The 14,210-nt window shown below is 41.8% G+C and overlaps 1 protein-coding gene across 1 annotated transcript in view; it reads right to left on the bottom strand.

The window, feature by feature from the left end:
- The window catches only part of TTC7B (tetratricopeptide repeat domain 7B), a 153,900-nt gene extending 143,185 nt beyond the window's left edge, over positions 1 to 10,715 (bottom strand). Inside the window, 1 exon segment of the mRNA XM_042460558.1 lies at positions 10,459 to 10,715. Within this exon segment, the coding sequence (XP_042316492.1) occupies positions 10,459 to 10,583 (125 nt within the window). The 5' untranslated portion in view covers positions 10,584 to 10,715.
- Positions 10,716 to 14,210: the final 3,495 nt, after the last annotated feature.

Below are 14,210 nucleotides of genomic sequence, written 5' to 3' on the forward strand. Positions count from 1 at the left end.
CTGTTAGAACAGAATATCGACAAACAGAATGGTTCCTAATTGGCAAAGGGGCAAGACAAGGGTGCATTTTATCACCCTATTTATTCAACTTATATGCAGAAAATATATCAAAGAGTAGGTTTAGACACAGAAGAAGGAGTAGTGAAGATAGGAAAATAGGAGGAAGGAATGTCAACAATTTAAGTTGTGCTGATGACATCACAATACTAGCAGAAAATATCAGAGATTGGGAACAATTACTAATAAAAGTTAAAGAAGAAAGTGCAGAGGCAAGTTTACTGCTGAACATAAATAAAACAAAAATAATTATCCTGCAGAATCTACATAAATTCAACCTAGATAAATAGGAAAATGAAATAGTCAAAGATTTCCTGTACCTTTGATCAACTATTGACCAGAACAGGCGTAGGCAACCTTTTTGAGTCGGGGGCCGGGTTGCTGTCCCTCAGACAACTGGGGGGCTGAAGCCAAAAAATAAATAAATAAATAAATAAATAATTTTTTAAAAAATTAAATATATAAATAAACCAGGACAAATGTAGGACAAAATTTTCAAATGGAAGACACTTTTTTTTTAAAAAAAATGGAGGACACGGAAAAAAAATTGCTGATTTTTTAAAAAATGTTAATATAAATGCATGTTTCTGAGGCTTCTATAGACAGTTGCCCCCCAAAGGCCCCGGCGGCAATCGGCGGCAGGACCGGGCTAGGGCTGGTCCCAAGGCCTCACCGGGCCGCATCCGGCCCGCGGGCCGCAGGTTGCCTACCCCTGGACCAGAACAAAAACTTAGTCAAGAAATCAGAAGAAGACTAAGAATGAGAAAGGCAGCTATAAAAAATAAGATGAGGTCCTAAAGTGTAATGATACACAACTGAGCACTAGAGTTAGAATAATCCAAGCCACTGTATTCTCCATTACCATGCATGGATGTGAGCGGCTGGACAATAAAGGAAGTTGACAGGAAGAAAATAAACTCATTTGAGATGTGACACCGAAGAAAAGTACTGAGGATACCGTAGACAGACAAAAAAAATAATCATATGGGTTCTAGAACAGATGAAGCCCGAACTGTCCCTGGAAGCCAAGATGATCAAACTGAAACTGTCATACTTTGGCCACATCATGAGAAGACAAGACTCACTAGAAAAGGTGATAATGCTAGGAAAGGTAGAAGGAAGTAGAAAGGAAGGAAGACCACATGCCTTCATAGTGTTAGTGAATATTGGTTTCTGAAAGGGACTTGATGAATAATGTTGTTTCTCCTCTAACTCACAGGAATGTCCTGTAAGGTCTGGAGGTTCTCAACTCAGACAGAATTGGAGAGAAGGATACTGACACTACCATGTTACTACCATGCTGGAAGAAGAAAAGTTCTGGAAAATTCACTTTAATTCTTGGGGCTGGGTGCACTGGTGAACAGTCTCATCAGGCTCTCTGTTTCTGCCTTCCAACTTGAAGAGCCTTTAACAAAACTGTGATCAGAAATTTTGATTAATTTGAAGCAGAAGTTCTCTATCTCCTCCACAGAGGAGCAAAGGGGGATAGGGGAAGCACAAGATTTACTGTAGTTCATTCTACCAGCAAGACACTGCGGTTCCTTGTTGTATCCAACCCAGGCATAATCCTTATGTAAGTCTTGAGCATGTTCAATGGAATTTCCTCCACCAAATCTTCTTTAATTTTCTGGAATCCTTTTCATTTAGCTTATTTCCATTTTGCTCCTAATTTAATTGTTCAAATTAAAAGGCACACTTAAAATATATCCTCATAGCAACATCAGTAGATTAGATTGAAGGAACAGGCTTTATAGAACACAAGAGGATGCTGAATATGGGGGAAATGGGAGAGAAAGCCACTTGCCTCCCTTCACAGAAACATCTTTAGGCATACCTAAAGTGAAAAGGCAGGCCCATGTCCATCAGCACTAGCCTCAAGAAGAAGAGTGTGTTTTTTTATTTTTAGATATTTTTATTGCTGTAACCCGTCCGGATACCTTGTGATTGGGCCAGCTATAAATATTATATTATTATTATTATTATTATTATTATTATTATTATTATTATTATTATTATTATTATTATTATTATTCCCCTCTTCAAGGGGTGTTCCCATTGCTGAGAACAAATTCAGGATTCTAGCTATTATATTTTCACAAATACAAGCAAATAATCCTGGTCATGATTTTTATTTTTGTATGGTGTGTACTTTCAGATTAATGTTTAGACCTGCATATCTGTGGGCAGTGTTAACCCTCATTTTTTCTGTGCTACAGTCTCAGCACCATTTACCTTACATCCCTTTACTCCAAATTAGAAAAAGAGAAGGCTACTTAAAAAAACCCTATAGGAATATTAGGACAAGTGGAGAAAGAGTACTGGCATGCCACAGAGTGCATTGCTCCAGGACAAATGTGGTATCTCAAATGTCCTTTAAAATGCTAAATCCCTTAAAGCCACTGGTATGAGAGGCATGGGTAAAGGAATAGCCCTTGACACACTCCTCCCACAGGACTATTAATAACTAAGTTTCTGAAGTTCTTCACTGAACCAAGCCATGTTGACACACAAAACAGGAAATCCACTTATCAGATAAAACATGTGTGCATGAGTGTGTGTATATATACACACACCTCACTATTCATATTGTAACACTGGATGTTTGTTTTTTAAACAATGGCCAGATAGTGACACACAGTAAGTAAGAAGACCATGCATATGGGTGGAGGTAATATCTACATACATAGATATATACGTGCATTTGGTGGGCAAAGTTGCCATCATTAGTAAACATTTCATTTATACCTCTCTCTTTTTTAAAGCAGAAATATATTTTCATATTTTCTACTCTTTCTGTACAGATATTTTTGTGTGCAGATATATGAGATCTACAGGGAAAATAAGGTAATAAAACAAGCACAAATAGAAGCCACTATATTTCTTGATAAGGGATCAAAGTATGTGTGTATGGACATACATTCATGCACATGTCTGCTTGTGTTGGGGTGGGGGAATAAATCACATTAACAGAGATTTGTTGTTTACCTCAAGTAATAATTGCAAATGTTTCTCAGTGCTAATCATTTTTATAGCTCATAGAGGCCACTTGTAATCATGCTTAATCAATAATGTCAGCTGATTTATTCCCAAGTATGCACATTTATGGTTGCTGTACAGTCTAACTCTAATGGGGTAGAATTGAGAGACATAACTATAACAGTCAAGATAATATGCCGAGGGATCTTGTAGCACTTTTGAGACTTATGCTACAACTTCTTTCCCACAATTAGTCTCAAAGGTACTGCAAGATCCCTTTGCAACCTAATTCTAAGCATATTTGCTGAAAATTAAGTTCTTATTCCGACACTGACAGTGAGGTAAATCTGTTTAAAATCAATGAGATTTACATTTGAGTAAATCTGCTTAGGACTGACAAAGTTTTTACTCATTTTGCCAATGAAGTTAACTGTAGGCTCCATGCAATTTCCTCTGTTTCAAAGAGGTCAAGTAAATACATTACAGACTTTGGCTGCATACGCACTACAGAAATAATCCATCTTGACACCACTTTAACTGCCATGGCTCAATGCTATGGAATTCTGGGAATTGTAGTTTTGGGAGACATTAAGTCTTCCCTGTCAGAGAGTTCTGGTACCCCACCAAACTACAATTCCCAGAATTGCATAGCACTGAGCCATGGATTACTTCTGCAGTGTGGACACAGCCTTCATGTGTTAACGTTTTAGCTCTGGTCATTTCTATGACATTTATTATTATCATCTCACTTTTGTCTGGTGATTTCTCCACACACAATTTCCCTTTGTGTGCACAACTGAGAATATAAAGACAGCAACTCTAAATTAATTTACTGAGGAGTAAAACCAACTAAGACCCTTATAGAAACATGAAACACAGAAACTAACAAGTTGATTCATAACACATAATGTATATTCAAAACTTAAAAGTCTGATGGAAGGCTGTATCCACTTCATCAGATGTATGACGAGATTCATCTTTGGATGCAGATACATACATACATGGGTGGCTGAGTGAAGATAATGCTTAGGTGTATCTGAATGAAACATAACATTTATAATACAACAATTCTCTAATATTCTAGTTTCTTTTTTTAAAAAAAAAAAAAGCATAGTGAGGTCTAAAACAGCCCTTTGGAAATTATATTCACATGCAAATCCTGCCCCACAGAGGTATCTAAAGAGTACAAAAGGGGAGAATTTTAAGGATGTTCAGTGGCCCATAATTTTCACAACTCCGGTTGTAAAGCGTCAGGTGGCAGGAAACCAAACAAACTAAACTTCTAGATTTTAAGAAGACATTCCAAGACGCTTCCTTGCTACTGTACAACATCGATCATCTCTCAGTATACTGAGTTATCCCAGAATGTTGCTAAGGATTCTGCGAATTGTTCTAGGGAAGATGTCCAGGGCATATGGAGCACTGATCAGGCTGCCAGGTGTCCCTGATGGTCCATTCATTTAAAGCATTTCATTTGTATGCCGCCTTTTTCCCAAAATGGAACCCAAGGCAGCTTCCAAAAAGAATCACAACAGACCAGGAAACAAATATGTCCCTTTGTCCCTTAAATAAACCCGATACTGTCCCACAGCTGCATGCAAAGGACTATGCTTCTTTTTAAAGAACCTCAGGGTTCCCTGCAATATAGTTTGAAAGCTACAGTACTTTGTTAAAGAATGAAAATATTACAGCACAAACATTCACAACAGCTGGTGACTTCCTTCCAAATCAGCTCAAAATAGCAAACACTACACTAAGGGAAGGGGGATTTTTAAAATTTCTTTTTGCCACAAGGAGGACATAGAAGCAGCATACAATAGAACACTCTTACTCATATGACTAACACATTGATACAGTGACTGATCACATGCGATCAGATATTCAAAAGTAATGCACAGAGAGCAGCTTTTAAAAAAAATACAGTATGATTTTTTTAAACAAGGGCATAGCAGCAAAGCAAGTCTTCTCTCATTAGCTCTCCAATATAACTAGAGGCATCTCCAAGCAGTAATACAAATAATATTTAGCAATAAAGGCCATTGTCTAATTCAGGATATTGTTAGAGGGAAAAAGGGAAAAGTTAGGCTCAAATCCCCACTCAGCTGAATATTTCATCAAGTGTTACTGAACCACATGCAAACTAACATACCACACAGATTTCTTTTGAGGGCAGAACGTGGGACAAAATATGCCACCCTAAACTTATTGGGAATAGGATGAAATCAGAAGAATAAAATACCGGTAACTGAAACAGTTCATCACTATTTAGAAAAAAATCAATGTCATTTTTACCGCAGCCCACCCCATTTGTATTTGCAATCAGTACAGGTATCAAACAAATTGAAAATTATCCTTTCTGTTACTCCCACACTAATGCCTTAAGACTACATTACCATTATTTTACTAAAATGCTGTTGACAGGTCAAACATACTGTCCTTCACTTCAATTCAGAACAAAAAACACCATGGTGTTCCATAGTTCAGTTCAATCCTCATGCAGCAAGCATTATTCAATGTTCTGCTCCCACTCTTTATCAGATGAAGGAAACATCCTCCAACACATTAAAGAGGAACATTGCTACCCTTGCTTCCTTAGGTTAAGTGAACTGCAATATTTCAGAGACTATGTAAGACAAACAAGCATACTTCTATGGGGCCTGGCAGGAACACTTGCTTTTAAAAATGTTTCCATTTGGAAATGCACATCTGCTCAGAACTCTGAAACCAAAGGCAATGATCCTGCACCAACTTGGCAGAACACAAAGATCCACCAAGTATAACTACTTCCACCTGTGAGCAACCTTTCCAGGGACCTGGTGTGCCTCACATTTAGCCATTGAGGGAGTGCAGGAGGTGGGCAGGTGTACAAAGAAAACCTCTTCCTCCTGCACCTTCCAGTGATCAGGAGTAGTGTTTTCTATGTGCATCTAGCTGAAGAAACAGTCAGACAGTACTTGGCTACCCCTTGCCACCAAATGGCTGCAGGAGATGTCCCAGCTGAGGAAGGTTTGTTATGTGGAGATGGGATCATTGCATATAGGAGGGTCTAGATATCTCCTTCAACAACAACCATAATGCTGTACCCAGGCATTATGCCTCTATTGTGGTTTGAGCACTGAACTATGATTCTGGAGAGCAGGGTTCAAATCCCCTATGAAAACCCACTGGATGACCTTGGAGTCACAGTCTCTCAGCCTCAGAGGTTGGCAATAGCAGTCCCCTATGAAGAACAATGCCAAGAAAAACCTGTGATAGGTTCTCCTTCAGGTCGGCCTAAGTTGGAAATTACTTGAAGGCAAACAACACATACACACACACACACAGAGAGAGAGAGAGAGAGAGAGAGAGAGAGAGAGAGATACACATATGTCTTCTACAGGATTCTGGCCACACTCTTGCTATTCTAAGTCTCAAATGTATGCAATTATACAGTATTACACAAAAACTGCATGAAGATCTTCAGTATTGTTGATATTGTGAGATCAAGTTCTCAAATAAGAAAACCATTAATGTGTGTATATGTGCCTTCCAGTTGCCTGTCAACTTATGTCAATCCCATTAATTTCATAGTTTCTCAGTCAAGGAATCCTCAGCAGTGGTTTTGCCAATTCCTTCCTCTAAAACAGCAGTTCCCAACCTGTGAGTCGGGACCCCTTTGGGGGTCGAATGACCCTTTCACAGGGTCTGCCTAAGACCATCGGAAAACAATGAAAATAATTTTATGGCTGGGGGTCGTCACAACATGAGGAACTATATTAAAGGGCCATGGCATTAGGAAGGTTGAGAACCACTGCTCTATAACATAGCCTACAGCACCTGCTAACAAATAGCATTGTCCCATCCAAGTACTAACCAGGGTTGACCCTGCTTAGCTTTCATGATCTGACAAGCTCTGTGTTTTTAGGGTAGTGATGGTGAACCTTTTAGAGGCCGAGTGCCCAAACTGTAACCCAAGACCCACTTATTTATTGTGAAGTGCCATGTCCCTCTGGCTTTCTAGTAACAAACTCTGCGAACTCTGTGCTGGGGCAATGGCACTGGTGCCCACAGAGAGGGCTCTGAGTGCCACCTCTGGCATGCGTGCCATAGGTTCGCCATCACTGTTTTAGGGTAAAGGACCAGCTAAAATGAGCAGAAAATGTGTTATCCAAACATATCTTCTCAAAGGATGAAAATATTTGAAATGAAAGTTAAATGAGGCTGTACTTGGTTTTGCACAACACCATGCTTGTAGAGAGTAACCTATGTTGACTCAAACATAAATGCAAAGAATACACACCGCCTCAAATTAAATCTCAAAAGTTTGAACCCTTTCCTCTTCCTTACCCCTTGGAGTGCAAAGGGATCTTGTAGCCCTTTTGAGACTAACTGAAAGAAAGAAGCTGGTAGCATGAGCTTTTGTAGACTTGAGTCTAACTCCTCATATGCATGCATCTAGTAAGACTCAAGTCTACGAAAGCTCATGCTACCAGCTGCTTTCTTTCGTTTAGTCTCAAAGGTGCTACAAGCTCCTTTTGCACATTGATTTTCTAGCCTAACATGGCTCTGACGTTGAATGTTAACACTTGGAAAGAATTATGTCTGCATTCACATCTCAAATGCACTTCAGATGAGAGCAAGGGCAAACACCCTCTGAATGAATCTTGCCAGGAAAGCCCTGTAATGGGGCTTGCCATAAGTCAAAAATGACTTGAAGGCACACAACAAAAACAAACTCGATGAAAAATGTTGGGGGCCTGTACACGTCAGCCTTCTTTACTGCCAGTATGTGAAGAGTCCTGGCTCAATCCACAGAAAACTGAATGGCAGCCCAGTTTTTGCAAAGAAAGTGTTACTCTTGCGGAAGGCACTAGTACAGCCACATGTGGCTGCAACTGTTGGATATTCCATTTTCGGCATGTCTTGTATAGGCTAGGAACCGTATAGCGCCCCAAATGCCCCCATCAGCCTTTGCCCCATGGTGAGGAATGCTAGGAATTACAGTCCAACAACATCTCAAGACATCCCCCACGGTAGCAAGAACAGAAGAAAGCACTAATTGTAAATGCAAGGATTATCACCATCAGGAGGGAGTCTCCATAAGTCGTAACTTGAAGGCACGCAGCAGCAGCAACAACAACGTCTTCATTATTCAATGCTGACAATACTAAAAGCATTCAGTTACACTCTTTTCTCCAGCTTTCTTTCATACTCCAGGGGAGCTAAGCCTTAGCAGCTGACTGAAGTCCATGGGCCCTGATTAGATATTAGCTGCTCACACACATATCTACACACACACCATTTCAGTACCATTGTCCCTGACCTGACAGGAAAAAATATCTATGTTTAACCCTGTCCTTATACATATAAAATAAACCAGAGCTTATTGCGGTAGTACCTATTGGAGAAATCAAGCATCCCTTTCATTCCCATGCTGCTCTGAAATGCTATAAAACCGAGGTTACCACAGTGGAACTATGCAACTTTCCTTTTTGTGCTAAGCCTCAGTGTTTTGAAATCTAAAATTTCCACACCACTCTGAAGCCACGGTTGGCCTACTCACAGCCTCCAGGAACGGACAGTCAACATTAAAGAGGAACCCAGCATGGTGTAGTGGATTGAGCTATGACTCTGGAGGCCAAGGTTCATGATAAACCCACTAGGTGACCCTGGTCGAGTCAAACGCTCTCAGCTTAGGAGGATGGCAATGGCAAACCTCCTCTGAAGAAACTTGCCAAGAAAACTCCATGATAGGATTTTACCACTATTTTACCACTTGGAGAGAATGATGTCCACATTCACTTCACAAACGCAGAACCATGTTGTGAGAGACTGCAGACTGATCATTGCTGACAACTTCCCACCAAAGGAAGAGGCATGGCAGCCACTTTGAGTTCCAACTTTGGGTGGGTGTGAAATCAATAAATAAATAAATAAATAAATAATAATAATAATAATAAGGTTGCCGTAGATTAGAAATGAATTGAAGGCACACAACACACACACACACACACACACCAGTCCTGCTCACTTGAAGGCACGCAATACACAAAGACCAGCCCCACTCCCTTAACACTACTTCCAATGAGATCTTAAGAATTAGGAGGGGAGGAAGTTGACAGGTGACTTGAAGGCATGTTGTTGTTGTTGTTGTTGTTGTTGTTGTGTGCCTTCAAGTCTATGATGGCCCTAAGGTGAAATTATCATGGGGATTTTGGGCAAGTTTCTTCAGAGGGTTTTTTTGCCCATGCCATTCTCTGAGACTGAGACTCACGCAAGGTCACCCAGTGGGTTTCCATCGGCCAGACAGGATTCAAACCCTGATCTCCAGGGCCCTAGCCCAACCCTCAAACCACTACGCCACACACACACAAATGGCTTTCTTACTTGAACACTTGATCTCACAATAGCAACAAACACTGAAATGTCCATGCAAGTTCTGTATAACTGCATACAATCAAGACTTAGAATGTCAGTCTCAGGAGAAAACTTTATCTGAACAAACCCATGATAGGTTTGCCTTAAGTCAGAAACCACTTGAAGGCACTCAACACACAAGACCTAAAACAACAACAGCAGTCCACAACACAATGCAGGAAGAATCCAGTTTGAGAGAGCTTTGGCTGCCCTGGCTCAAGGCTAGGGAATCCGGGGAACTGTAGTTTCGTGAGGCATTCAGCCTTCTCTGCCAGAGAACCCTGGTGCCACCACAAAACTACAACTCCCAGGATTCTGTAGCACTGAGTCAGGGCAGTCAAAGTGGTCTCAAACTGGATTATTTCCGAAGTGTGTTTTGGACCAGTGTGGCCAGAATCCCGTGGAAGATAAACAGACAGACAGACAGATATCTGTATATATTTCTATGTCTGTGTGTGTGTGTGTTTGTCTGTGTGTATATGTATGTACAAATGTCTGTGCATATGTCTGTGTGTGTATGTATATGTGTGTGTGTGTGTATATATATGTCTGTATGTGTGTATATGTGTGTGTCTGTGTGTATATAATAATAATAATAATAATATGTTTTATTTATATACCGCTATTCCAAAGATCATAGCGGTGAACAGCAAGTAAGCTAATTAATGTGTGTGTGTGGTGTGTATGTATGTGTGCATATGTGTGTGTGTGTGTGTGTGTGTGCATATAGATGTGCATTTGTGTGTGTGAATATGTGTGGGTGTATGTATGTATCTATGCGTGTGTGTGTATGTGATTTGCAGGTAGCCTTCCATTCCCTCAGAAACCAGCAGCCCTAGAACCCCCTCCACTTCTCTTCTCCTTCTTGCTGAAGAGGGAGGGAGGGAGGGGCAGGGGCACTCTGCGTATGCTCAGAGGCACCCCCGCCTTTAGTCCTGACTCCCACAAGGACCCACAAAAGGAACCGAGCAATAAAACCCAGAGAGGCAGCCCTTTGGGGCAGCCCCTTCCTCCCTGGCCTTCTCTTGCCCACCGTTGGCGATGAGTTTGGCGGAGAGCTGCTTGACCAGCTCGGGGATCCGCTCCCACTGGCCCTCGGAGCGGCAGCGCTCGATCTCCGTCTCCAGCCGAGAGCCGCCTTTCTTGGCGGCCATGGCGCCCCCAAATAATGCCGGCCTTGGCTGCAGGAGGAGGCGGTGGTGGCGGCGGCGGCGGCGGCGTCGTGACCGAGGCGGGCGAAGAAGGCCCCGGAACGGGAACCGAGGAAGAAGGAGGGATGCGGCAGCAGCAGCAGAAGGAGGAGGAGGAGGAGGAGGAGGAGGAGGAGGAGGGGGCCGTTGTGCGCGGCAGCGCCACCTGCAGGCGGCCCGAGGAGGAGCGGACAAAATGGCGGGAGGAGGAGGAGGAGGAGGCGAGAGAGAGAGAGAGAGAGAGGGCGGCTGGCAGCCACTCTTCCCAGTGTCGCCTCCCTCAGGCCACGCAGGAGCTTAAGGCCCTCAGTTTCCCCCACTAATGTTCCCCATAAACCCTAATCCCCCATCTCTCTTGCCACTTCATTTCCTGACACAAAAGGGTCTGGGATTTGTATGGACACACACACACACCAATGGCATATGTGTGTGGTGTATGTGTGTGTATCTATATATGTGTGTGTGTGTATATAAATATATAGAAATTTCTTTTTAGTTGGTCTCAAAGGTGCTACAAGATCTCTCTGAATAACAATAACAATAATAATGATATTAGCAAATGCATCTGAGGAAGTGGACTGGTGTCTAGGGATGCTTATGCTGACAACTTCTTTCTTTCACTGAGTCTCAAAAGTGCCACAAGGTGCAAAAGACTTTAACCCTACAAAAGCTCCTGCTGCCAACTTCTTTCTTTCGGTGAGTCTCAAATGGGCTACAAGATGATGATGATCGTGATTATTATTAAGCTTTATTTAGAAAGCCCTATAAATTTACACAGCGCTATACGTACAACTGATTAAAAGAGATAAGATGAACCTACATTCTACGAAAATAATTAAACATAATACATATTAATATATCTTAACGTTCACATAATAAAATATAGCAGGCAACAAATTAAAACGGCATTTCTTTACAACCCACACATCACAATAAGCTCTCTCTACAACCCATACACAAAATTATTCAAAAATTGTGCAGTTGTCAAAGCCAGAAAAGGAGCCTTGGCCAAGCCAATGGTGTCGCTAGAACTGGCGTCACCCGGTGTGTGGTAACACATGCTGTCACACACACTGACCTACTCCCCAACCACACCATACAAAACCCTTAGTCTTGTTTGTATGTACTTACATTACTCATAAATTCTCCAGTTGTCAAAACCAAAAATGAAGCCCAATGGTGTCACTAAGGTTGGCGTCCCCCAGTGTATGGTAACACATGTTGCCACCTCCCCCCATTGACCTTCTCCCCAACCATGCCATGCATTATCTTTAGTTTTGTTTGTATATACTTACATTACTCATAAATCCTCCAGTTGTCAAAACCAAAAGGGAAGCCCAATGGCGACACTAAGGTTAGCATCGCCTGGTGTGGCAATGCATGCTGTCACACACCCCACACTGCACTGACCTCCTCCCCTATTGCAGCATACAGAATCCTAACTCTTGTTTATATGTACTCAAGTTCTTCATAAATCATCAAATTGTCAAAGCCACACACACAAACACACACACAAAGCCCTGGTCAGGCCAATGGTGTCTCTAAGGTTGGGGTCACCAGGTGTGGTAACTCGTGGTGTCACCTCCTCCCATACCGCACCATACAGGATCCTTGGTAATGTATTTTTGTACTCATAAATCATCAAATTGTCAAAGCCACAAAAATAAGCCCTGGCCAAGCCACTAGCCTCACTAGTGTTGGTGTCATCCAATATGATAACTCATGGTGTCACCCTCTCCTCCCATACTGGATCCTTGGGAAAGTATTTTTGTTTTGTTGCTGTTGTTAACTGCCCTTGAGTCGATCCTGATCCATGGTGACCCTATGGATGAGACATCTCCAAGACTCCCTATCTTCCATTGTTCTGCTTAGCTCCTGTATATTGATATTCGTGACCACCTTAATAGAGTCCAGCCATCTAGCATGTGTCCTTCCTCTCTTTCTGTTCCCCTCCACCTTTCCTAGCATTATTTTTTTCCAATGACTCATGCCTTCTCATGATGTGGCCAAAGTATGATAGCCTCAAGTTTAATCATCTTGGCTTCCAGAGATATTTCTGGATTGATCTGTTGAAGAACCCATTTGTTTGTGTTCTTGGCTGTCCATGGGATCCTCAGCACTCTTCTCCGGCACCACATCTCAAATGAATTGATTTTCTTCCTATCCACTTTCTTAACTGTCCAGCTCTTGCATCCGTACATGGCAATGGGGAATACAATGGCTTGTACTATTCTAATTTTCATGCTCACTTTTCAGTGGCATCACTAGGGGTGTGTGGGGATGTTGACTGCACCTAGCGACACCACACAAGAGGAGTGGCTCCCAATGAGCGGCCCCCCACCTCCCTGATGCGCAACACAATGCGTGTCAAGGAGAGAGGAGGCCCAGTGCACCTCCCCATCTCAGACCCATGCAGCTTTACTCATGAGTAAAGCCATGCATGACAGGAAGTTGGGCATGCACCCATTTGGCTCCCAGTGTGGGACACCACTGCCAGTTGTATATCTTTACATTTTAGGATCTTTTCTAGTTCTTTCACAGCTACACACACACACACACACACACACACACACACACACACACACCATTTTTAATCTTCTTATGATTTCTTGACTGCAATCTGATCAATATTTGATCCTAGATATGAAAACTCTTACTATTTCTATTTCCTCATCGTCTAGGTTGAATTTGTGCAAATTCTCTGTAGTCATTATTTTTGTTTTCTTTATGTTCAGCAGTAAGCCTGCCTTTGCACATTTTTCCTTGACCTTCCTTAGCAGTTGCTCTAGGTCTGTGATGTTTTCTGCTGGTGGTATTGTGTCATCTACATATCTCAGATTGTTGATATCCCTTCCTCCTATTTTCACTCCTCCTTCTGCATCCAAATCTGCTTTCCATATAATATGTTCTGCATATAAATTGAACAGGTAACGTGAAAGGATGCAGCCTTGCCTGCCCCCTTTGCCAACTGAGAACCTTTCTGTTTCTCCGTGTTCTGTTTATATGCACTCACATTAATCATAAATCATCAAATTGTCAAAGCAAAAAAGAAAGAAAGAAGAAGAAGCTGTGGCCAGGCCAGTGGCACATCACTAGCATTAGTGTCAACCAGTATAGTGACTCTTAGTGTCACACATACCCACACACCATTGATCTTCTCCAATATCACACCATACAGGATCCTTAGGAACCTTTTTTCTACTAATGTTAATCATAAATAATAATTCTCATACATCATGTTAGTCATAAATTGTCAAATTATCAAAGCCAAATAAATAAGTCCCTGACCGGGCCAATGATGTCTCTATTCACTATTCAATGGTGATATTCTAAAGGCTGTGCCTTGCAGTGTCATTGACTTCCATGTGGACCAAAAGGAAAGGATAACCATCAGTGGGCTTGATGAGTCATCAGCCTCTCTGTTGCATTATGGATTTTTACCCCAGGAAAACATCACACCTCTCACTTCTTGTAAAGCCCACAAACTTCTGATTCTGAACCCCTTAGCAAGGAGTCCGCTACTACCACCTCACACCTCCTCCATGATTTGGCAGAGGCCATTAATTGGGTTGAATCTTCCAAGGCATCATG

The sequence above is a fragment of the Sceloporus undulatus genome, chromosome 1, assembly GCF_019175285.1.
Source record: "Sceloporus undulatus isolate JIND9_A2432 ecotype Alabama chromosome 1, SceUnd_v1.1, whole genome shotgun sequence".
Taxonomy (NCBI): domain Eukaryota; kingdom Metazoa; phylum Chordata; class Lepidosauria; order Squamata; family Phrynosomatidae; genus Sceloporus; species Sceloporus undulatus.